The sequence below is a fragment of the Gadus macrocephalus genome, chromosome 16 (genome assembly GCF_031168955.1).
Source record: "Gadus macrocephalus chromosome 16, ASM3116895v1".
In the NCBI taxonomy this organism is placed as follows: Eukaryota; Metazoa; Chordata; class Actinopteri; order Gadiformes; family Gadidae; genus Gadus; species Gadus macrocephalus.
Genome location: NC_082397.1, coordinates 10,443,388 through 10,470,759, shown reverse-complemented (window position 1 = coordinate 10,470,759; position 27,372 = coordinate 10,443,388). Strand labels below are relative to the sequence as shown.

The 27,372-nt window shown below is 45.8% G+C and overlaps 1 protein-coding gene across 1 annotated transcript in view; it reads right to left on the bottom strand.

Moving 5' to 3' along the window:
* esamb (endothelial cell adhesion molecule b) overlaps window positions 1-25,936 on the bottom strand; it is a 40,355-nt gene extending 14,419 nt beyond the window's left edge. Inside the window, exon 1 of the mRNA XM_060074746.1 lies at window positions 25,468-25,936. Coding sequence (XP_059930729.1) covers window positions 25,468-25,522 — 55 coding nt within the window. The 5' untranslated portion in view covers window positions 25,523-25,936. The remainder of the gene's footprint in view (window positions 1-25,467) is intronic.
* Window positions 25,937-27,372: the final 1,436 nt, after the last annotated feature.

Below are 27,372 nucleotides of genomic sequence, written 5' to 3'. Positions count from 1 at the left end.
GAGACCCCCCCCGGCCCGCCCCCCACCCGGCTCCGGGTCCTTCAGAGCGCACGGGACGCGAGGCTCTTTATGAGAGAAAGGGCGGGGAAACCTCCCCCAGAACCTTGGAGGAGAAGCACGGTGAAGGAGAAGAAGACGAAGAGGATGGAGAGAGAGGTGGTATCATCTGGTGGTGGTGAAGACGAAGGGCAGGAGCAGCTGGGAACCACCGCCCCCCCCCGCACACACACACAGCTTCTGTGGTGGCACGCCTTCCTCCTCGCCTTCTCTCGGTGTGAGGGCAAATTTGTGAACGGGGAGGGAGGGGGGGGGGGGAATTATGATGCTGGTGGTGGTGGTGGAAAGGGGGCGGGGCCGGTGATGGCAGTGAGAGAGGGGAGGGACAGAGGGGGGATTTGTGATGCTATAATTTGTAGCGTTATGGAATGTTACGGAATGTTATGGTGCGGTTTGGCATGGTATTGGGATGTTGTGTGATCTATTGACATATGGTGCGTAGTTAAGGGAAATATAGGAAAGAGAGAGAGAAAGAGAGACAATAAGCATCTCATAGAGAACGAAAGAGAAATATGACATGCTCATGGTAAAAGATATGAACATAGGGAGAAAGAGGTAGGCAGAGACAGAGGGACAGAGAGAAACATAAATAACCAAAGCAGAGGAAGACAAAGAGACAGGGAAGATACAAAGAGCTAAAGAGAGCGAGAGAGGGACAAAAGAAACAGACAGAGAGACAGAGAGAGAGAGGGAGAGACTGAGAGGGAGAGAGAGGGAGAGAGAGAGAGAGAGAGAGAGAGAGAGAGAGAGAGAGAGAGAGAGAGAGAGAGAGAGACAGAGACAGAGAGAGAGAGAGAGAGAGAGAGAGAGAGAGAGAGAGAGAGAGAGAGAGAGAGAGAGAGAGAGAGAGAGAGAGAGGGAGAGGAGGGCAGAAGTGGGATGCCTTCTTTCTTTTGAGTTGGTTCTGGGACAATGTGACCCCCTGCGTCGACTCGTTCCCTGGGTGTCTGCCGTCAATCTGGTAAATCCTGCTGACTAATCCCTAAAGAAACGCGGGCTCAATCCCATAACTCAGCCCCTCACTTTGCGGCCACCAAGCCCTCTCCACTGGACATGGATATGATGTCAGCACCGCTGGCTGTGGCGGACTCTACCACGCCCGCTCCGTCACCCATCAGGGGATTACTTTGACTTACTTTGAATTTAACCAAACGTTCGAAAGGTTTTTATTTTGGGCTTGACAAAAATCTGTTTTACTTTTCAGACTTTGCTTTCGCTATTAGACCGATTTGTATCGGTCTAATAGTATGGTCTACGCATTATTAATATTTTGTATACAATATTTTTTTATTGCACAAATATACCATCCCATTTTTCTAGAACATCCCCACAGAGTCAGCACACAGAGTCTGTATAATCAACACATTTACTCATGAGCTGTATGGTGGTGTGAGAGAGTGTGGGTGAGTGAGTGTGTGCGTGTTGGTCTGTATATATGCATGAGTGTGCAACCCGTTTTTTAAATACAAAATCTTATCCTTTCTAATCGCAAAGCCTGCTCTGATGCACCAGGGCCAGCTTATGTTAGGGTGAAGCGGGGTGGAATACCCCCCATGCCATGCGTGCACAAGATTAAAAATGACTATGTACATCCCTACTATATACCACCACCACCACCACCCCCACCATCACCGCCATCACCGCCACCGCCACCCCCACCACCGCCACCACCACCCCCACCATCACCGCCACCATCACCACCACCACCACCACCACCACCACCCCCACCACCGCCACCACCCTCCACTACCACCACCACCACCACCCTCCACTACCACCACCACCACCACCACCACCGCCACCACCACCACCACCACCACCACCACCACCACCACCACCACCACCACCACCACCGCCACCCCCACCACCGCCACCACCACCACCACCCCCACCATCACCGCCACCGCCACCACCACCGCCACCCCCACCACCGCCACCACTACCACCACCACCACCACCACCACCACCACCACCACCACCACCACCCCCACCACCGCCACCACCACCACCACCACCACCCTCCACTACCACCACCACCACCACCCTCCACTACCACCACCACCACCACCCTCCACTACCACCACCACCACCCTCCACTACCACCACCACCACCCTCCATCACCACCACCACCACCACCACCACCACCCTCCACTACCACCACCACCACCACCCTCCACTACCACCACCACCACCCTCCATCACCACCACCACCACCACCACCACCACCACCCTCCACTACCACCACCACCACCCTCCATCACCTCCACTACCACCACCACCACCACCCTCCACTACCACCACCACCACCACCCTCCACTACCACCACCACCACCCTCCATCACCACCACCACCACCACCACCACCACCCTCCACTACCACCACCACCACCACCCTCCACTACCACCACCACCACCACCCTCCACTACCACCACCACCACCCTCCACTACCACCACCACCACCCTCCATCACCACCCACCACCACTACCGCCACCCACCGCCACCACCACCACCACCACCACCACCCTCCACCCCAGGAGCAGCGGGGCCGTCCCCAGCACCGCCAGTCCTCCCTACGAGACCCAAGTCCTCCCTAAGAACATCAATCGAAAGGGATGGTGGCAGAGTGACACACACACAAGGCTATGTCGACTCCACGCTGTCGCACGGCTCCCCAGCGCAACACAGGAGCCCCCTATGAATGCACACCTGGGTTTGTCTGATGGATGTGTGGACGGCCGTAAATGCAACAGGTATGTGCACGTAAGGGGGCTGCCTTCACCTTCTCTTAAGAGCTGTTCCTGCGCGTCTCGGCCTGGGTTTATCCCCCAGAGCTGTCATTCCATTGTTTATGAGACGCAGGGGGAAAATCGTCCTTAATCCGTCCGTTTCTGCCCATCTGGGTTCAGAGAAAGACGAGAGACACGCCATTTAAGACGTCTCTACGGATTGCGTCTCAAAAGCCCCGCCCCGCACCAGAAGGGCCGCACAGAAGTGAACTTCATTAAGCTTTAGACATGATACTATTGTGTCTGTAAACGGTTCAGCTCCTTTCATTGTTTTCTGTCTGTAACGTTTTTTTGATCTCCTAGTGACCTGATGTCCTCCAAGAGAAAAGCACACAGCACACACTGAAAGCAATGGGGTTGTCATCCACTAAACGCCCACAATGCACATGGGCCTGTTCTCAATTATGAGCTCAGAGGTGCGTTGGGGGGCAGTGAGTGTAGTGTTATAGAGGATCCATAGAGGGCAGCAAATTCACACATTACACACATCACTTCACAGCCACTTAGTGTCTTCAAGCAGGAGAGCAGGAACATATACTTGTTTTGAGAGGAGAGGAGACATAGGGAGGGTAGACATCTGTTTGGACAGGGGGAGGACACTCTGTGAGATCCCAGGTGTGGGGTCATGAAATGGGAGAGATCCCTGGTGTAGGAGTCCTAATATGGGAGGGATCCCAGGCCAGGTGTGGGGGTTCATACTATGGGAGGGATCCCAGATGTGGGGTCATGAGAGGGGAGGGATCCCAGGTTAGGGGGTCATAATATCGGGGGGGGATCCCAGGTGTGGGCGTTGAACCCAAGACCATGATTCCTCAATCACTAGTTGAACACACTGTATGCCTGGCGCAAAGAAAATATAAAATGGTAACAAACCGTTTCTTCAAAGTTATTACACACTTGAAATGACCAACTATATATTACAAAGTATAGTGTCAAAGGTAAAAGGGAATATAGTTAAATGGTATATTCTAATTCTAATGCCGCTTTTCCACTGCATGGTACCAGCTCGACTCGACTCGACTCGACTCGACTCAGCTCGCATTTTTGGCGTTTCCACCGCGAAAACATGGTATCTGGTACCTGAAGTGGCTGCTTTTTTTAGTACCGCCTCGCTCTAGGTTCCAAGCGAGCTGAGCCGATGCTAAAAGGTGACGTCGGCAGACGGCCGGCCACTGATTGGCCAGAGAGTGTGACGAAGTCACGAGAGCGACATGGCAACCATGCTGGTAACAGCCATAGCAGCGCCGCAGCCAACATATTCCACTTCTTCAACTTCTTCAACATGCCAGCTAATAATACGAACACGAATACCATCGCATCGATGTCCTCCATTGTTGTTATGTGGGTTCTGTCCATGTGTGGGTTGCGTAGGTGTTGTTTGCGTCGCGTACAAAAATACGTCACGGCCCTTTCGTGCAGCCGACCCCGCCCACGTCCAGGAGGTACTATTTGCGGTGGAAAACGACCCGTGCTGCTACCGTGTCGAGTCGTGTCAAGTCGAGTCGAGTCGAGTCGAGCTACATGTGCGGTGGAAAAGCGGCATAAGAAAACGGGAATGGGGAAATCTCAGCAGCATCGGAGTTCACTCTGTTCGCTCACCTCTACAGAGACGGGATTGAGTGGATTCACGTGTTTAATTAGACGGTTCAGATGAGCCGTGGCCTCTACGGTGTAACCAGGTGGAGACAGGTGTTCCTGTGTTCAACAGGCGGGCCTACAGCGGTACGGGGAGACAAGGCACGTTCACCGTCATGTATCTGTCTGTACATGATCTCCTCTCACCCGCGTCAGCTGTCTGTCTACCACCACCTCGTCCTCATCGTGCTCCCACACTCACACGCACACACACACACACACACAGGCAAGTGGGAACACAAACATGCACAAACCCACACATGCACACAAACACGCACGCCCACATACATACACAAACACACACTCAAGTGTCAACACAAACATGCGTACACACACAAACATCCACGCTCACATGTACAAACACACACGCAAGTGTCAACACAAACATGCGTACACACACACACGTCAAGCACACACAAACACCCACGCTCACGTACACATACAAAAAACCACACAAAAACACCCAAGCTCACATACACAAACACACACACAAACACCCACGCTCACATACAGACATGTACACACACACCCACATACACCTGCTTGCTTATCAAAGAGGATATGCCGCCTTTCGTTAAGCTGCTTATCCACAACATATGAACGCAGCGACTTCCATTCAAATGTGCCGGGTCATTGGTCAGAATGCTTAGATTGTGTTCCTTGCGTGATACTTTTAATTAAATGTGATGTCATATTTTAATACCGCTTACATCACACAGTCATTTTTGGTGCACAACGTCGACTTTAATTAGGAGCTTGCTCAGGTCTTTGAAGTGATTTGGTTCATAATTAATACAGACAGAAGAAGCTGCTATCTTAATGATCTGCTGTGTGGTAGCATTAGCCCTGCGAGGAAAACCAAGACAAGAGAAAAGCAGCGACTACTGTATGGATCTGTACTCATTAGAGCCGCAGCCTCACAGTTCAGTATTAAACAAAGGGACAAACACTTAAACACAGTGCAACACGGTATAAGTCACTAGGTCTTTACTGGCTGTTTTCAGTGTTTCCACTAGTGTTATCCAGAACAGGAGTAGAAGTAAGTGGTTGGTGTGGCTCTTACCCGCATAGTTCATTATTATTTTAGTTAACCTCAGTCGCTTCTGGATTGTGTTCGACTCAAGTTTATATCAGCTCTTTTTTTCAAATCAACTTATTCCGGCACTATTCTATTCCGTTATATTTGTCAACGACGATTGGGCTGGGAGAAAACCGTGACGCTATACAATTATGAACACAAAGAAATGTAATGAATAAAATATGACTTATTATTTAAATACCTCTCGTTTACCTTGCTGGGGTTAATATTCATGCTGGCAGCATCATCACGTGGAGTGTAACCCCACAGATTCTGCATTGTTGTTCTAGGGTGTAAACCAACACAGTATAGCAGCCCAGTGGGGAATGGTGGTCTTGGTTGAAATGTGAAATCTGACCCAGATTTCAGTTTCAAAGGAGGACAAAGCGGTTAGGAAGAAAGGATATGAGTTCAAGACGATGTCGCTGGTTGTGTTCTCTGGGTTTTGTTGACAGCCAGGACGTGATAGGGTATTGGGCACACACAAAGGCTTCTCAGAGCTAAAAGTGCAAATTGGACTGAACCCTGAAGGCTTCAAACAGATGGTGCTTCAATAATGAATATTTGGAGATGGGTCATTTAAATCGGAATACATTAGTGTTAGATATTCAGGAGCTATTCTGAGCCATGGTGACGCCGTCGTACTATATGTCTCCTTCACTTTAAACCGCTTTCTAATTGATTCTCTATGGGCACATTCAAGATTTGACTTAGACACTTAAGCTTTGTTAAAGAGAAATCAGCGCAAGCGTTCACATATGAGCAGGGATGAGAACAAGAGAAACACGGAATGAATCACTTCACAGGAATGAATCACTTTTAGGATTAAACACACAACACTGACAATCTACAGAGATTCATTGTGGATGTCGTGGTGCCAAACAAATACTGTCACAAATAAGGTCCACTCATCGTTTGGGTCTCATTCCAAACAAACGGCAGTAGTGGGGTAGAAAAGTGTTTCGGTTTTAAGATCCTCTCCACTTTCAGGGTTGGCAGGTCATTAAGTAACGGGGAAAACATGTAAAAAAAGACACGTCGGAGACGCACGTCACACCACCGACACAGACTTCAAGCCCAAACTCACTTCACCTGTTCACGTTATTGTCGTCCAATGACCCAGCCCCTGTTGCCCACATCTCATGCTCCCCGTGCCTGTTTCATGTTCCGCAAAGACATGAACTCGCGAGGAGGAGACTCCTCCATTCAAAGTCACCTTTGACGGAGGAAGCGAGGAAATGAGAAAGCCTCTCCGGTGGCCGCAGGCACCGTGGTGGAGCGACGGCCACGGTGCCTCAGCCGCAGCCCATCCACCAGCGCCCTTCCCCGACGCAGACAGGCGCCCCGACGCTGAGTTAGATATATGGCCTTGAGCAAGGCACTGCGCGGGGGAGTGATGGATCGCGATCGGGCCCCCCCGTCAACGTTCAAAAAGAGAATCTTGAATTTGTTCTGAAAGGGAAGGGGCGTGGGGGGGGGGGGGGGGGGGGTTGTGTGTGGGGATATTTATAACCAGTGTGATCTCATTGCCGTTAAATCACCCGTGACACGGTCATTAACAATACAACCTCTGATAATCATCTTTTCATTGATCACCGTCCTGCGCCGTGGGTCTCAGCCCCACTTATCTTGGTAACGGACGGCGGAGTGACGTGATGGGATGGGGGGTGAGGGGTGGGGAGGAGTGCACGCACCTCACTCATGCATCATACATACATACATGTGTGTTGGTGGGTAGGTGAGCAAGTGTGTGTGTGCGTGGTGTGTGTGACACTGTGAACATATTTGTGTGTGTGTGTGCATGTGTGTGTTGCATGCAGTGTTTGTGATTTGAATACGCTGTGTGTGTGTGTGTGTGTGTGTGTGTCTTTCTGGTGTGTGTGTTTGTGTTTGGCGTGCGCAGGTTGGTGTGTGTGTGTGTGTGTGTGTGTCTGTGAGTGGGGGAGATTGATTTATGTGTGTGTGATTAGCTTCTTTGTGAGTGTCTGTGTGTACATTAATCTGTGCACTCCTGTAAGTAATCATGTCTGCATGTGGTCCTGCGCTATATGTATGCACGGACGCTTGTGTGCGCGCTCGTGTGCGGTATGCTTTTCCGTGACTACAAAGTGCCCGTTTAGCTCTGATTCTCATTAAACTGGGCGCTATGCCGCTCAGAGATGTAAGTGCTGCCTCCTCTTAACAGGTTGCTGCTGGATGTGAATCATTATGCATCGGCAGCAGCAACAAACACCCTAGTGTGTGAAGCCTCTCTGGCTTGTGTCTCGCTGCCAGATGCCTGGCAGGTTTACAGCTCGCGTTGACTTCTAACACCGAGGCCAGCTCCGTGGACCGGCTTGCTGAACGCATCACAGAACCCAAAGCAAACACTTTGATGAGATGCAGGGGAGGGGAGGGGAGAGTAGGTGGGGGAGGCCTGCTCCACTGAGGCTTTGATCGCAGGCGAAGCGACAGAGAAATACAACAGATTGCCCATCGTTTGTGATGGAAAACAAAGGCCGATCGATGGCGAGTCGTGATGTGCTCATCAGAAATACCTGATGCTTTCATCAGACATGAGAGGCGGAAACATAGAGAAAAGGTGTCTGTTTGTGTGTGTTAGAGCGAGAATGTGTGTTTCTGTGTGTGTTGGTGAGAGAGCGGGAGAGACACGGAGAGAGAGCGAGAGAGACAGAGCGTGCCAGAGAGAGAGAGAGAGAGACGCTTGGATCTTGTTTTTGTTGCTTGTAGTTTCTTATAGTATCGACATAGAGGAAGTGTGTCTGAGAGCGAGAGTGCGACGGAGACAAAAGCAATGTCTACACGCTTTTATTTTTAAATACCGCAACACGTGTAAACGTTCGGGAAACAGGTGCTATTTGTCACCGAAGACATCACACACAGCTGCAGCAGCGCACGTGAGCGAGGCTGTCGCTGATCTCAATCTGGTGGAGCTCAAAGGCCTCGGTAGTACAGCTGTCCATCATAACCACCCCCCCCCCCCCCCCCCCCCCCCCCCTCCCCCCCGGTTAACGCCGGGCTCCCTGTGGCAGCCTAAATGGGTCTGCGATGTTACACCACAACACGGAGCGCCAACCCCGCGCCACGCCGTCTCTGGGCCCTTTGAAGGGGATATTTATAAACCATTAGTGTGGAAGCAGGGCGCGGGCGGACGCGGCCTTATCTCCAAGATCTGACGCCTGTCTCCGTGCAGGAAGAGGGGAAGCGCTGGTGACAGAGTGACAGAGACGGGGAGGATAGGGCGGCTGCCGAAGCAGTGGGGGAGAGTGAGTCCCACCGGGGATCGACTGTGGAGGGGGTCGAGGTCAGACCCACCATTCGTGGGTCTGAATTAGACGGAGAGCGGAGCAGAGAGGCGCCTGGGCGTGGGGTGGATGGACCGCCGTTGACGGTGGTCTGAGAGTTCATCAACAACAACGACGAGTCTGCGCTGCTGCTTTCAAAACCATGACTTTTAAATATTGCGGACCCCCATTGGAGGTTTTGGTTACAAGAAATGTACACACATTTTACAGGAAAACCACCAATGCATACATAAATAGTATATAAATATATTTTCCTTTGTTCATATTTTGTTTAAAAAGTTTTGTATTTTTTCTGTATCTTAAGTTGAACCTCAAAGTCATGACTGACAATATTAATTAGGCCAAAAATCCAACCCATGACCCATACCTTAACCACGGAAATGAGGTCATTAAAAATGTAACATGCCTAGCTCACATGGGATTCAGCCGGATAGACAGATATATATGAACCATGTTAAAATATTCAAATGTAGAATCCTAATATGGTTCCCTGGATCCAGAGTTGTTATTTATAAATGCAAGCCCTGCAACAGAGGAAGTCACTTTAGGAAAGAAGGCTCTAACTGTGTGCGATTAAAACCCTTACGCAATCACATTTACAATTATCCAAGTGAGGCTGAGAACAATCAAATGATCAATTAAAGGCCATTAACTAAACAAGAATAACACATTCAAGTCCGACTGGTGTGTCTAGTGTTCGTGGAGAACTGTAGAACAAGGCTTGGGCTCTGCCTGGATAGAACACACTTTGCCATGGAGTCATGGAGAAGAGCCGTATTATTATTCGGAGCACTAGTGGGCTCAGATGGCCAATGACGACGGCCAATGTCCTGCGATTGCTCCCGACACATTAGTCAGTTCTATTACCTGCATGTACGCACCCAGGAGACACACACACACACTAACGCACACACGCACTTACTTTCCTACCTAAACACACAAATCGACAAACACATATTCAAAGACACACACACACACAAAGACACACACTCACACACACACACACACACACACACACGTATCCAAACAAACACACACAAAAACACAAACACATACTCCAAGACATACACACACAAACACACAGTCACATTCACACACACACACACACACACAGGCCAACACACTCACAGAGAGGAGTGCACAGGGGAGCCCAGTCCATAGGAAATACTTAGGAAGTGTGTGGCCCCCAACTGAGCCCAGCAGCGTGTTGCGACTAGCCTGGTCACCGCCGCTGCTGCTCCTAAGGGCCCTTACATCCACCAGCCTCCAGCCTGTTTAATGCACCACCAGTAACCACAGCCCACCTCAAGGCTAAGTTGTTGTGATGGTGATGGTTGAGTCGACAGCGGTAGCGGTCTTTCTCCTGCTGACAGATTGCTCGAGGATAGGTTTGCGAAAGCTCTGATGTCTGACCTGTGACTGCCCTGCTGGCTGTTTAGTGTAGAAACCGCTCGACGTGGGACGATAAGTACAGCTATTGTCGGCCATTGTGGCTACAATCATATTCTTGCTCTAAAACGACATTCAAATCCAAGGAACATTTCTGTGCATTGTCTGCCTCACTTTGTGAGGAACACGGCGATAAGATGAACGGCATTAAATTACTGTCGTTTGGTGATCCTTACGCAGGTTCACCTCAGAGAAGGTGAGACGCCAGGCCAATCTAAAAATCTCCCACTCAGTCCCAGGATGAGACATCACTCATGATCTAAAATATAATTATTACCCTTATCTTGCCCCCCCCCCCCCGCCTCAGGCAGTCCCTCCTCCATTACAGGCCTCAGTGTTCAGCGAGGAGGAACCCTTTGTCGCCCGGGCCTCGTTAAGGGACCTGTAGTGCTCTTAATTGTTCCGCTGACAGATGACCTCCCCGGAACCGCGAGCCGTGTCATTTCATTCGCCGGTAAAAACGGTTTCTTGACCTGTTCTCCGAGGGTGCCTCACCGCGCTAATGCGGCGCTGTAATTGATCTGTGGGGACGGTTTCTCGTTCGCCGGCTTCCAGTGGGAAGGCGGTGGTGAGTGCCGGGCGTGTCTCGCAGCAGTCACCTTGATGTTATTAAAGGGGTTCAGTCGTTTCCCCGCGCAGGGACGTTTCTGCAGCGTGGACACTTTGCAGGGTCCTTGGACCGAGGGCTAAGTGCGTTTGATGGCTGGCTCCCGATAAACCTGGCTGGTTTCTTGTATTTTGTGTGTTATTCCCTTCCCTCGATAGCCCGGATGTTGGGTCTTTTGTGTGTCTGTGGTGTAGGGTGAATCTTATGAGCAACACAACTGTAAGAATAGAGCTGCATAGGCTTATAGTCTATAGTCTATCTATAGGCATGTATACTTAGTTCTACTGTAATGCTCATTCAAACAAACGATACTAAGTGGCAAGTGCACTGTACAGACTTCGTTTAGAAACAAAATAATGAAATAATTAACATTTTAAAGATTGAAACAAACAGAGAGCCTTAAAACAGGCGCTTACAGTGTCATTTCGTTGTTGTGGGCGATTGCTAATTCAAAGTGGGTGGAGAAGTGCAATCAGCACGGCTTATGTCAAAGTGTAAAAGGCTTAAATGGTTCCCACACCCTGTCACGATGCGTTTAGTGAGCTGGCCATTAGCGGCCTCCGGGGCACATGGCACGCCACACACGGACCACTCCACCACAACGAGACTAAGGCTCTTATAAAACAACCTCCTGGATGAGACATACATGGATACGTTCACCTGCTCGACTTCACAGCTCCAACAACTGATTCTTTCTTGCATCTACTGTGTAATCCTCTCCAGTGTCTTAACTCCACGCAGCCTACTTCACCCCATCCTCAACCATTCCTCTCTGATGTCGATGTGAGGGACCCACACACACACACACACGCATGCACGCACGCACGTACACAAAAATACATAGACACACACACACACACACAAAACAAACTCAGACAAACACACACACACACAAATTAATACACACACCCACGTACACACACAAACACACGCACGCACACACACACACACACACACATAAACACACACGCACACACACACTCTGGTAATTTAGAGGAGGAATTGGGACTTTGATTGTATTAACCCTGGGTCCCCGTGTTTACAAATTCTTCCCTGTGAATTCTGAAGTATACAAACAACAGTTGTGGTCTAAGCTTGTGCCTCATCTATTAAAATTAGATATTGTGTTTGTACAATCTTGGAGAAAAACACTTGAAAAACACTGAGGAATAATGTCATTTGAACACTAATCACTGTCAATGAAGGAATTAGGGCATAAAGACCTTGCATAGTACATCAAAGCAAAAGGCATTGCATAGAACTTCTTCATTTAAATAAAATATAAAGATGAAGTTATTTAAGATAACAAATATTACATTTGTTATCTTTGCCTATTACGTGATTTATTTTCCAATAAATCGAAATATTGCTGCAACATCTTGCTGACTGATTTAAATTCATCAAGGCATGGGGATTTCCTCTTAGCAGATAAGAGATGGATTGTTCAAGCTGCCAATCAAAATCTGTTTTATTCTTTGATTATTAACTTCACCTTGGGCTTTAGGTCAATAGGTTATAGGTTTGCAGCGAAAGAGGAAAATACCAAAGGATTGGAATGGATAAGATGGTTGTAAGAAAAACAACTGTGGGGAAAGTGTGTGTGGACTGGACAACAACAAACAGGAGTTTAGTTCTTTGTCTCTTTTAGTCAACATCCACAAGTGGTATTTCAACTACATTTTGATACATTTTTTATCAAACTAAAAACCTTTATATTTTCTGGGGCCACGTTCGTTTACAAAGTGGCACACAAAATACGTAGGTTTTTAGGTGTTTCGAATGAAAACCTGTGTATCTTCTGAATGCCATGTTCGATTACAAAAGTAATTCTAGGTGCCGTTTGTGTCAGGGTCCGCCCCTGGTTTTCCCATTTACCTGCCTGCCACCCTGATCTCCCCTAATTAACCCAACCACCTTCATCTGTGCTCCCCCTATAACAGTCCTCTCCTTTCACTCAGTCCTTGCCAGATTGTCTCTTGTTTCATTCAGAGCTTTCCCGCAACTCCCGATTGACTTCGTCTAAGCCACTCTGCCTGTTAACGAACCCTCGCCTGTCTGACCTCCTGCCTGCTGCCCAGTCCCTGTCGGTCTGTCTGCTCCTCGGTCCCCGTCTCCTGATCCACCTGCCTGACTTCCTGTTATCGACCCTTCGTCTGCCTGACCTCCCGCCCGACGTCAAGTCCCTGTCGGTCTGTCTGCTCTCCAGTTCCCAACTCCCGATCTGCTCTTCTGCCCTCCCGTTGCCTACTCCTCGCCTGCTGACCCACCGACGATTCCCTGCCCACCTGTCGGTGACTTTACTTTCTGCTCTCTGCCTGCCCGATCCTGTACCAGAATAAATCCTTGAAACTGTCCTACAACTGTCGTCTGTCTGTGCACTTGGGTTCTGCCTAACCCCCCCGTTACAGTTTGAGGTTAGGTGGCTTTTGATTTAACCTCAAACGCTTCCTAAAAAAGCGTAAGCATGTTCTCGAATCAAGCCTGCTCTCACCTAAGGCTTACCGGGTGACACAACCCTTTTAAGAACCTCAATCGCCGCTTGCGTGCCCCTACTTTACCCAGCCATGCACCTGTACAGCTCTGTGGAGCTCAGTCGAGAGTTGGCTGCGAAGGGACTAAGCCTTTAATTCTGCGACGATGCATTGATTAGCTGGGATGGATGTGGGGCTGTCATGGGGCCACTCAGGGGTCCCTGGGGGCGGAGCTCAGTGTTTGCGAACGTGTCTTCCGAGGCGAGGATGATGGAGTGTGTGTGTGTGTGTGCGTGCTTACAGTGACACAAATAGAATCATTTGCCATGGTGGTGTGTGAATGCAAGTATACAACCGCTGTCCTGAATGTTATTTTACGTCTGTTTGCGTGCGATGGTATGTGTGTGCGTCTGTGCGTGTGCTTACATCCACGTGTGTGTCAGTGTAACTCGTAATGCTTCTGGGTACGTGGTTGTAAACCAACCATGATCACAAAGATCGGCAAGATGCACCAGTGCCAAAGTTTAGCGAAGCTACCATTGGCCTTTAACCCTTTCACCTCCCAAGCACCGACACCCACTCGCTCTCCTCCAAGCCCCCCAGCCATCTCCATGGCCTCCTCTCTCCTTTCTGCTGCTCTCTCAGAGATAAAGGACACTCGACATCGCTCTGTTTCCTTGGGCCAGGCCTCTAAGCCGACTCTCTACGCCTTAATCTTATTACCGGACCAAGCTGGCTTTGCGAGGGAGGAGACGGGGATACACAGGGAGGAGACCGCAGGAACATACAATAATGGCACCATTGTGTTGTTTGATTTTGGCAGACAATGGCATTAGTAGATAGGGCCAGGCTTACGGTAAGCTAGTTGGAATATGGCCTGCTGAGGAGCAATGAGAAAGCAATGTGGAGTACATATCAGAAGCTTCATGATTTTGCATTGCGCTTCCGGTAAATGATGATGGGAATGTAGGGCAGGATATTCTAGTGGTTATGGGATTCGACTCTGGGTTCGCTTCCCGGCATCAGCCGTGTACCTGCAGGCATCTTTAAGGCGAGAAGCCGAACCCCTAAACGCTCATTAATGACATGATAATCACTAAGTCTCTTTGCATGATAGCATCTGCTAAATAGTCAATTGAAATTTCATCCGCAATGTTTTAATGATGGAAGACACTATGCAGGTTTTTAGATTGCCATTAAGATTTTAATACTGCATGTTAGAAGACGGGAAAGGGCTAACCTGAGTTTAGTTTTTTTGTTCGAGGTTAACTCAACCGTCTGTGTGTGAGGATAGAGAAACAATTTTTTCTTATGATTTGATTGCAATGAGCTCTAAGTGATAAAGATAAATTATGTGTGTAATACACTTGAGTTATTCATGTCTCTGAACACACCAATGGATAGTAAAACACACCAATGGATACACACACACAGACATGCACAGACACACACACACACAAATACACACACAAACACACACACACACACACACATACACACACACACACGACACACACACTTACCTGCTCAGTGGGGTGCACTAAATAGATTAAAATTGCCTCTTCACATCTAAGTGGCCTTTTCTAACGAAAAAGGCTTTCGGGGAAGTCAAGGGGGTGACAGAGGTCATAAGCTATTGTCCAAGTCTCTAAACCAATTAGATGGTAGCATTGTAAACCTTTTTGCTTTCTTCTTACAAAACCCATCAGGCTTTATGGGGGCATCAGTGCAGCTGCTACAGGTTAGTCTACACACACACACAAACACACACACATACAAATTGTGCCTTATCTGTGCATCTATCGGTAAACCTCAGACAGCAGAGATAATTGCAACATGGTATCTGGGTATGTCTAAGATAATACACATAACGACAAATGGAGGTATAACAATAACACATATTTGTCCATTAAAAAGGCATAAAAATGTCTTCCAAGTTGATGTTGCAGTTGTTATGGTTCCATGTAGAGATGTAACTGACGATTATCTTTTAAAGTCCATTAAATCTGTCTTGAGAAATTCCCATGACAAATATACTCCGAGCCCAATGTGATGTCTTAAATGTTCTTGTCAATTGTCTATTTTCTTTTCATATGCTTATTCTCCTGATATATGTATGCACAAATATGCAAACAGATACCCAGGGAACCCCAGGAAACTTAATTACAAAAATCAGAAGATCAACCCCTTAGGGGAATAAGACTTGGTTAGCAGTCTGAAAATCATTTATTCATAGCTTCATCTGAAAGAAGGGTTATGCTAAAGTCTGATCGAAGGTTGGAATTAGTCGTGTGTTCCAGGTGGACACAGGTATAATGCAAAGACGCCCTGGCTGTCACAAGTACATTCCTCATGAGAATAGATTCAGGCTATAAAGAAGCTTTTTCGCCCCTCAATTATCCTTAGTAGAATAACTACAGAACTGCAATGAATGCAGAAAAGTGATTATCGATCGAAGACTAGATTTAACAGGAAAAAAAAGATTAAACTTGAAGTGATCTTTTTATAAGAGGATAGGCACTGGCTCTGCATGCTAACCGAGGTCTGTCATTTATTCAAAACTACTACTACTACAAATCTGTATAATCCAAAAAGCCTGTCAAATGGGATTTGATGTTCACAGCGGTTGGAAACCTTTTCACCAGACCAGGTAGGCCTGTCTGTAATTTTATCACAGTAAAGAATCAATCACCAATGTTAATGAATCTTCTCGTGCCATCCTGCTGCCACTAGGCAGAGACAATGCCGGGCCTCCATTGCCAAATAACGTTACAACCAGAAAATCAATTTTCTACATCAGTGTTTTACACGTCAGTGATTTTTTTTCCTCCTAGATGGAAAACCCATTCCAGGCGCAAACAACACCCTATAGAAATTTCCCACTGAAGATACGGGGGGGATTGCAGACCTGCTCTGTTCGGCAGGCACAATGATGACCACAACTGACAAAAACATGAGATTACAGTTGTCTTGAAAGACGATTTCAGAAAGGGCTAAGCTGGATCCAGTCATTTGGAACATGTTGTTCGGCAGAGCGAGACACTTGTTTCCTCCAATCCGTGTCTTAGTGTGACATTAAATGGAGAGGTAGACCTACATCTATTATTTAGGCTTGGGGAACAAGGAAACAACAATAATGGTGCAATTGCCTAAAACGGAAGAAAGATTAAAAAAGGCAATGGTGACCGTTGGGTGACATTTGTTTTCACAATTCGGTGTCCATCCCAAGTAAGGTCGGATGGGCTAGAGACCATTATGCAGTGTGATTGGAGAAGAAACATGTTATATGCTGTGGGTAGGAAGGTTACAGGAAGTTACATTGGAAAAGCCTTCAAACACACAGAAGGATGCCTCTATGGGCTGAAGTGAATTCTTTGAAATTTGTCAAGACGAATGTGTGAAGAAATCATCTGCACCCTGGGGACCATAAAAATGAGAGTCCTCCATCATTTTCCCCGAGTAAATTCCCCATTTCATCGGTAGACCTCACCTCGCTGTCTGAACTGGAACATGTGTCTGATTCCCAAAGCTATACGCCACTGAGGGTACCATGGTTACCTGGCTTATCAGGCGCGGGCAGGTGTCTCTGAAGGCAGCCATGTTTGCGAGCTCAATTTGGAGAGTCATCCAACCTCTGGCCTAAAAAAAAAATCACTCTCTGGAAAATTCCCCCCATGCTTCAAAGGAGGTGTATCTTGACATATCTGGGCCCATTACATCATTATCTAATAGACTGTCACAGGAGCACATTTGACAAGGCAATCTATGCTTCTGAGAAGGTGGTTGGGAATAGGTTGCTGGGATATTTTTGCACGTAAAAAGGGGAGATGTGACTGCCTACTTGTAGCAGGTAAAAATAGATGGATACAACTACCTTCTTACCTGAGATCAAACCAGCATACTGATTTAGATATGTTATCAGACGATTGTCAATCATCCGGTTGTTCTAATATGAAATTTATAGATTTTTCTGGGGGGAATCAATAATCATGTCAGTTGATTGTTGATGCTAATTAGCTTAGATATCTGGTAACATAAATACAATTCTGCTTATAATTCAACTAAAATAGCACAGGCCTGCGTCATTTCTGGCCCAATTTTTTGTTCTGTTTCATTTGTTTGTTGAGTGGATTGAACAATAGTTATTTTTTAACAAATAAATAATTAGATCAGTTGCTAGGGAGAACTAGGTCACACAACCTGCCTCACTAATAGTTAAAGGGCTCAGAGATTGATGCAGAAGAGGGAGGGTGGCCAGGACATCACCTAGCCTGGACCACATTCTCATTCAATTCCAACGACCCAATTATGCTGGGGCTTGACAGTATGTGAGATCGTAAAATACAATACTGTTTGGTTTCCTCATACGCTTGAGCATTTCGTCTTCAGCAGTACCGCACTAATCCGAGCAACCAAGTGCCTGGGGAATACCTGAGGGAACGCACAGAGTGAGGAACTTCATCCACGGGGATGAATTGATTGTCCGGCTACGGCACCTCTGGGTTCAGGATCCTGGAAGGAAATGGGTTCCCTGAAGCCACTGACTTTCAAGGCTGCCATGGTGGTTGGCGATACCCAACCGTGGAGAATTAGCTCCTTCAACTTGTTTCAGCGTTGAATAAATCAGGACTCGGTTCAAGTGCAACGCACTCGGGTAAACAACCAGGAAACTGAGTTTATATTGTGGTGAACAACGTCCGAAACGGCCACCGCAATTAAAGTCAATTACACTCACAGCTCAATCTACACCACTGAGCTGGGTGTTGCAGCCGAGCAGGCACTATAGAGGCAGAGCATCATCAGGTTTTTTATCTTGGATGCTGACAGCAAGTCGGTTGGTGGGAGACATGTCATGTCATACCATTATAGGATTGGCCCTGAGGGACCTTCTACTGCCGCCCACACCCATCCATGGGCCTCTAAGAGCCTCTGGTTAAACACCATAAGCCTAATTTATAGTCGCTGAGCGTGAGCAGGAGCCAGTGCGAACCAAACATTACTTCATCACACACGGCCCATGAGACGACAAACGGTCACTTGTCTGCGACAAATCTAATATATGGCAACCATGAATTGCTATGGAAAAAAATATTATCATGGTATTTAAGGGGAATGTTCCACGATATTGATAAATATCCCCAAATTGCCTACGAATTAAAAAAAAATTGTCCAAACACAGACAGACGCACATCCTCCATTAGACCCCGCCTGCACCCTCTATCTCTGCAAGATAGAAGACTTCGGAGAGAAGGTCTTATCCCTCTCTCCAGTCACTAGTAAAAGAAGGTGAGGCTTTTAATCCTGCAGAGAAAACGTATCTCCCATCTCTCCACGGATGCAATCACCCCTTTACTCTTCCAAATAAAACAATAGCCGCAGGAAGATCTGCTCTTCCCACTTTTCTTGCTCAGGTGACCATCAATCTCTCTCTTCTGCAGGGATATCACCTTCCATTATTTTAACCAATCTCCAGCCCCACCTCTTGCCTAGATTTCCCCCCCTACCCATCCCGTTTCATACACAACTCCAGAAAGCCCATCGTCTCTTAGTCCCCTGGAACAGAACTCATCCTCCGACACCCGACAGCTCCTTTACTTCCGGAAGAGCTCCAAAGTTAAAAAGAGGCAAGACACATTTTCACAGCACAATGCCTTCACACAACATTTAACCTTACAAATTAAACTCCCTCTTTGGATAAAGGCAAAGGACGTTTATGACAGGCTGATGCAAGACAGACCGACATCGGCGATTCTCAAACAATAAGGGGGCTCTCCCCTCGCCATCTTTGAAAGGAGTAACTGTGGTGTAAAAAAGCGACAATTATAAGCGTGACACTGCCTCACAATTAGCATCACAAGAACAAGAAGTGATAGATTGCGAAAAATCTGCGTGTTTCAACCGACCATGCCTCATTAGCCCGGGAAGAAGAGCCACATGCGGCAAGGGCTGACACATTCAGTAGCCCGGAATTACAACAGGAGCACCACCACCACCACCGCCACCTCAGAGTAAATCAAACACCAGCATTTGTGCATCTGGGCTGCTCACTGTGTGTAGGCACTGGGTGTCTGAAGCCCACGGACCAAGAATGTCTATCGGAGCAAAGGTCTCATTTAAAGCATGAATGTACCTCATTAGTGTGTGCGGCTTTTTTTTTTCCAAGAGAGCACCTGGTCCAGGCCGTCACGACCCTCGCCTACGCCGGGGGTGCAAATGACACACTCCCGTAAACATGCATCATTTATGGCAACACTCAGCAGGGGAGAAGCGTATGCTAGTTGGAACACGTTTGCATCTCGGCCAAATGTCTTTTATTTCTGATATGAAATCAGATAACAAGAACCCACAATGTTCAGAAAATTGGTTATTTTACTTACTTGCAGGTGAAAACCTGCAAGGTCAAAAGTACAAGCTAATTATCCCAAAGAGATGATTGGGCCAGAGTTTGGGGGCTAAGTGTCTTGATGGCTTCATCTCCCTGGTGAGCCCACGCCTGACTAAGTCAGTCTGGCGGAAGCTGACCGCATCATTAGTCAAATGAAAATGGAGGCTGGCTTGGAGACGTGATGGGAAAGGGCTCTTGTCAGAATGCAGTGGCAGCACCTTTTACTGCATCCATGCAGCCAGTCCGCCTTTCATTACGACTCATTGCACTTGGTCTATATTTGGAGTTCCTTGCCATTAAAAAACAGAATTTCACTCACTCTGTCACCTGTACCTGACAGTTGTTAGCTACCCCCAATCGCTTCACTTACTTGTGATTTTTACCACTTTTCTGTCCCCAGGTTGTGCTGAGACAGGTAAGCACTCATGCAGTGCAAGCACACACTGCAAGCACTGCAAGCACAGACACACGCACACAAAATGTAGAAGTAAATATGTGCAGCAGCTCAATGCAAATGCAGTTAATGAGGTAAGGTATTGACTGTATCAGTCAGGTGTAGGTCTGCCTGCTGGGAGCGTGCTATAATTGCCTGGAAGCTAGCTGGGCTTTACCCTTGCTAATGATTCATGCTGAGAGCATACACTTACAGTGCTCCAACTTTTCGATCCCACAGATTAATCCAACAGAAATCAGTTATAAAACACCTTTAAACTTAAGATAGACTGTGTTTTCATAGCATATTTTTGTAACCGTAACTTGCAGTACATCAGTGCTGTTTTGTACAGAAGTAAACGCAGAAAAATATTGTATCTTTGCATTGTACTAAATTTCTACTTCGATGTATAGGTTTACAGAAAAATCTTCTCATCAAGTAGGTAGGTATTAATGTGAATAAACCATTAATCATTGAGGTACTTATAGTTTAGTACAGTATTGTTTTCCTTAACAAAATGTCAATGCTTTTTAAACCATATTGTGTTCTTGTTCGCATGTGTTTTTGTGTGTGTGTGTGTGTGTGTGTGTGTGTGTGTGTGTGTGTGTGTGTGTGTGTGTGTGTGTGTGTGTGTGTGTGTGTGTGTGTGTGTGTGTGTGTGTGTGTGTGTGTGTGTGTGTGTATACGTGCCGGGGTGAATGCGTGCGTGTGTGCGTTTGTGTCTGTCCAGTCGACTATTCAAGTACCTACTGATATCTGGTAAAATGTCACATGACAGAAGAGTCATTATTGGATTCTGTCAAGTCTCAGTTATTGGCTGGCTTTGACACAGAATACTGAGCCTTCATAAAATTGTGGAATCTGAAGTCAATTCAACCACAGATGCCCATCACTGTACAATAGGACTCCAACCGTTATTACATGGCCAATACAGGTGAATTGGTGATGGAATTACAGTTTATCCATCATTGGTGTCTGGTATTTGTTACCGTTGTCAAAAATCGAATAAATAATTTAACTTTGCCTCAAATCAAATGACCTACTTTCGTTTTTTTGCATTATTTTAGATTTGTATGCAGTAAATACATACCTGTATATGAACTAAATTCATAAAGTATATTTCGATTGATAATTGTATTTGAATCAAGACTGCTGTGACTGTGACTGGGAACACACTGCTAGGACCTAAGGAGCCCTATCTGGAAATCATCTCCCTAGATGCCTTTCAGGCCAAGAATTGAACAAGTACAATATAAAAAAGCTATTGCAAACGTGCACCCATCCATACGTTAAGTTTAATCCTAGGTGTTGAATTGCGAAATTTCAAACCATGCTTTTTCTGATTCCTATAGATACTCTGCACATTGAAGTTGTATTTTTGTTTGAACTAACCCTACTCCGGTTGTATGCTAAGGTTATTCAAACTCTCCCTTGTCAGCCGCTTTGGATAAAATTGTCTCCCAAATGTAACGTAAATGTAATGTAAACCATTTTGGTTTAAGTAGAAAAAACAATACGTAAGACATCACAGTGAGTTGGACAGAGTTTGTCCAAAGCCAGTAGAACAGAGATTTTTCTACCGCTAATATTACACCTGTACTGTAGGCAGACATTTTTTAATTAGTTTATACGAGCAGAAGAAACTCTATGACAGCCAGTGATACCAACGGCGAGACATCCACATTTTCTCTGAAAGTGTTATACTTTTTATTCTAAGGCCAATTAATTACACTTCAGGAGAAGTAATAATTAATGTCAGTCATAAAGTCCCTGACACTGTCATGGAAGGATGAAGGATGAGAAATAGTATAGTAATCTTTCTTCATTGAAAAGCCCATTATTAGTATTGCGCATACCCAAGAAAATTGAAAAACTGAAGAATGTGGCATTCATAATTGGCAAAGAAGATAAAGGCAGCTAATATATTGCTAATTTTTTTGCTTTTTGTTGATTATTCTCCTCTGACCAGAGGGGCCTTCGCAGCCTTGATATTTCCACGAACCTGCTCAATTTGAACAAAACTAATGAACAATTTGCACGGCCATTAGCTACGTAACAGAAAAGAATGCATAACGCTTAACACCCACAGCAATCTCGGAGAAAGTAATTGCAACCGGTGAATGTGGAAGCTCATTTTCTTTGCAAGTGAATAGGCATTGTATCCTTAGAAACAGTGGTTTGTTTGCCTGTCAGATTGACTTCTTTATTTGCTGTATGGAAACCATGTGACATTTGTGTTGACCTAGTTCTACCTAAGAATTGATACATTCAGCGTTTTTCAAAATAGATTTTTGTGCTGTCTACCTTCGCACTTATTATTCTCTTAAGGCCCCGTTTACACAAGGACTCTTGCGGGTAAAAACAACAAAATATTTTATTGGAAGTGCCTTTTGTTTAGACGATGACGGCGTTTTTGGGGCTTAAAAGCTCAAAAATCTGAAACCACCCCAAGTGGAAAACTTGAATAAGCTCCGCCGTAGCATTTCCGTCTACACTGCCAGGACGCAAAACTCTGGTCAGATCTGCTCACGTCGCGTACCTGTTTACGTCACATACATGCCCCATTACAGGGAAATAAACAAACATGTTGGATTATTTCCATGCGTCAGACCTAATAAACTTACAGGAGTTTTTCCACGAAATGTACAGGATATGTACAGATAGTATTACTGAACATAGAAGGATCTGTAATTATGTTTTGGTTTTCGCGGTGCAGATAAAAGAAGGAAGATTCTTTGCATGCGCTCAGACACGGCAGTGTTGTGGGTAGTGTATCACAGCACCACCTAGCTGCCTGACATGCATACCCAATCGAATTCCACACACTTTTGCATCATCGTATGCACGCAGACTTTCTTCCCGAAAACGCTTGTCTAAACGTGGAATAAAAAGTGAAGACGCAACGCCACTTTTGCGTCTTCTGTTCAGACCGTCATCATGTAAACGTAGCCTAAGGTAGAAGAAGAAAATTCAGGTTTCCGACCTAATACAATCGAAGTGAAGCAAGCATTCACTTCATCTAAGTCCGTGGGCATGCGCAGTGGTGTGTAAAAAAAACACAGAATATAAAATCGTGGAATTGTTAATTTGTGGGTGCTGTTGGAAAAAAGCACCAAGCTAGGGCAGTTTGCATGTATTTACTTGTGTTGGAATAAAACCAAGATATACAGCTATGGGAGCTTCTTCCACTCGTTGGAATAAAATGGATGTCAATTGCTTGCCAACTGCCCAGTTTCCGATGGCAAGTCCAACACGAGAGGGGATGAGTCAAATAATAATCCTGGCTCATTTACATCTCGACATAGACAATGACAACAATTAACCTGGGGTCTTAGCAAAACCAGCCAAATCCTTTATGTCCACTCTACTGGGAAAAAACCTGTAATGGAAGTTGATTAGGATCATAATTCAATGTTCTTTTCCTATGTGGCACTCAAATGGTATTTGCTCTGTATGTATGGCTACCAGAGTGGATAATTACAGAAAGAAGGTTCTACTGAGTATGTTAAAAGACACACAAACACGCAGTCACACACACAAACACACACACACACAAAAACACACACACACACACAAAAACACTCACACACACACGCACACAGCCAAACAGCGGAAAGGAATCAAGTCTTTGTGACTAAATGGTCACGTTTTAATCTCTTCAGACAAGACAACTGGCACGGGCGTGTGTAATTTGTCCTTGCACGTGGTAACAACAGTAAGGAACATCAGCGGATTACAATAACCCTTTTGACTTAGGTAGCAGGTGAGATTAGCCACCACAATGCTCTTGTTGTTGCACCTCTCTGCAGCTCAACACAACCAAACACACATTATATTCTCTTATTGGTCAATTAAACAAAAAAAGTGGGAATTAGGGAACTGGTAGCTCTAGATTGTTTGTGTTAGCTCTGCTCAGAGTGGTTCCAGGCTATATATTATATATTTTCCAAGTTTTCCCTTCACACTTTCTTTTATTTACAATTGGATTAAGTGAATTTATAATACTAACAACGTAATAAATAGGTTAGGATGCATTGAAGTGCGGAACATATCATGCAGTACATTGCACCTGACTTTTGCAAAACCAGTTTGTAATGGTTGCAATGCCCTGTTGGGAACGCTGATCATCTATGATGATCGTAAAATACAACCAATTATTATTGTGAGGGCTGTGAGATTTCCACTCTTTCTGTCAGCTAGATAACTGAACATCCAACCAAATAAGATTCAGTCAAACACTAGCTTTTATATAATGTCAATGATCATATTATACAGTAGGTTGTTGACCGCTAATGCAGATGGCTATGGAGTTTGACTCCAGGCTGCCAGAGGCACTGGGTTCAATCCCCAGTGTACTTTTTGCTGGCTGAAGTGTGTTAGCAAAAAAGTGAATTAATTCAAGCAATACAATAGAAATAAGAAAAGAGGAGTACAAGACTGATACACCTCAGACAGGTTTGCTGCTCACTTCCCGAATGCTATATATAGCATCCACATGGGATGTGATTATTAAACTGGCTAAGCTAATTAGCTCCGGGTCTTCTCTAGTGAATGTGCCAGTCAGCTTCTTCTAAGTTTACCTCATAAGTGCCAGCCCTGTCTGAATATGACAGGCAGTCAGCACTAAACTTTACCGCCCTCTCACCAGGTGCACCTATAATAATAATATAACAATTCCCTAAGAAAGTCATGTAGGCCTACACATTTAGCTCAATTCACAAGTGGTGTTCCATCCCCCTTAATTGTTGCTTTGTCTTAATTGCATAAATTACAGTAGGTTGTTTAATGGAAAAACCCTGAATTGAGCAGACAGGCTCATTCGGGCAGGCTTGACAAGCATAACACGACATATGCCTGCTTAATATATAATGAGAGCAACTGTCAATTTCGCTCAAAGCATCATCTTCACCCTCCTCGTCTCTTCATCACTTGGCCTACTAATGGCATGGACCTACAAAACATAAACAACATATTCTATAGATAGAGGTTAAAGCAGTCTAAAGGCTAGAAAGCCAACTCACACATTACCACCAATTGAAAACACTCAACATGGAATACAGTAGGATGTTGTTAAGCGACATTTATGCCATAAACTATGACTGCCAGGAACCACACTTGGGGTAAAACTTAACCACTGCCATGCCACTCACTCATTTCAGAACTATAAAAAAATAAATAAATAAAAAAGTGTACTAACAACGACCTACATGTATCACCAAACCTTCTCCTTCACCCACCAACCTGTGTGCTTAAGCTTACCTAGAAGCATCCACATCAGTGCCAGCACGGTGTGAAACGTCCTCTTTACCTCCATGGCCCAACATTCACCGGCGGCTCAAGCGCAGAAGATGGTTGGGAAACGGTTTCCTCGGTCAACTATCGAGCTCCTCCGTCCTCCACTCGCTGTACTTCACCAACAGGCACGCGGCTGTTTCAGCGCGAAGCCGAGGCACTACTTAAAGACAGGTCGGTCATTGTAGGTGAACTAAACGTCTCTACCTTCTTCTACCGTCCTGCCCGGTCAATGGGTGACATCTCGCAACGGTGGCTTTCTTTTAGAAGATCTGTTTTACAACCATGACGATAGCAAGACTGCTTTCCTGCAGGTTTCCATGGTTTCTGACTCCTGAGGGATTCAAACCAGCGGAGCGACACTTTCTTTTACCAACTGCCCGTTCCACCACCGGCGTGCCGCGCGCTCCTGAGTAGTACTCTACTGCCTCGGTCCACGCGACCGTTAATTCACCTGCGCGTGCTCGAGAGCGCCCCCTAGCCGGGGGCTCCCCGCGCGGAAGGAGCGTGTCAACCTGTACTTCGAGTGCCGCAAGAAGCGGGAACAACCTTGTATTAATGAAACAGCATAGGTTACTTTATAAGATTGTATGTGCACCTAATTTTTGCGTAATTGAATATGCTCACCTAATGTATGCGTGATATTAACTGATGTGCGGAGGATTCTTTAGTCTTGGCAAGGTCAGGTTTTGTGATGTTTATGCATTCAGGCTGCGAACATATTAAAACACTCTTAAACACTTAACTTCTGAACAGGACTGTCATTGGCTACGTGCATGTTGCAAAATGCAATAGGCTGCTACAGACATGCAATATGCAGGAAGGTGCATAGATAAAACAATGCTACATTAAGACAGACTTAAAGGCAAAGATACATTTTTATAAACAATGAAAACACATGATTTAAACCATATTATATAATCCAGATTAAGAATTAAGAAGTAGAATAGTTGTCAAATTCTATAAAACAAAAACAATGTAATTATGCTGTAGGCATTACACACATTTATTATACCAAAGTAGTGCCAAGGCAATTATTACTCCTTGATAAACTGTATATTGAAAAGTATATTTCAAGACAGCAGACTCCAGTGATAAGGCTCCAATCCCCAGAAAGCAATGGATAACAACAACAACGTGGTCTCTTCTTCACATTGTAGGCCAATGCAGCTCTGCAGGTAGGCCCTTATAGTCATAAATGGGTTGTCAGGTGAAATATTTATGGCGTCCCAGGCCTGGTATTGTTTTAGTAATGGCATGGGACGGATGTCATACACCATATTGCATTTTCTTGCCGTTGTAAGTCGGTTGACCTTGAGTTCAACTACCCCTGTCATAAAAACATATAGGTTTGGGTGTTGCTCGTTTAAAATTGACTGGAATATTATTATCTGATTGAAGAGGTTCTTATAATCATTCATCTCAAATTGTATGTGAGGATTATTTGCTTAAATCAAAAGCAGATTTCAATATAGCCCTTCAACATATACAGCAGGCCTTCAGTGTACAGTCGATCACCCAGCAGACACCTTGATCGTTGAACATAAAAAGGCAAAGATCAGAAGTAATATCTATTCTTAACTATTTAAGCATTGTCCATCTTCACCCATGTCAAAGAAGCTCCTTCATCCATTACCACTCAAGGCACAAACTAGGCTACTAAGTTTTTTTAAATGATTAATTGTGCATCCTAACATATTTAACCTCCTTAAAATCCTTTCTGTGACCGAATTTCTCAAATTTCACTTTTCTGTATATTTCCTGCTGAAACTTTCTATATTTGTACTCTGTATTAAAGAAATACCGAAGACAGATGGACATCAAACTGTTGAAGGGAAAGAATAGCCTATCAGTTCTAACAATGAGTCTTAA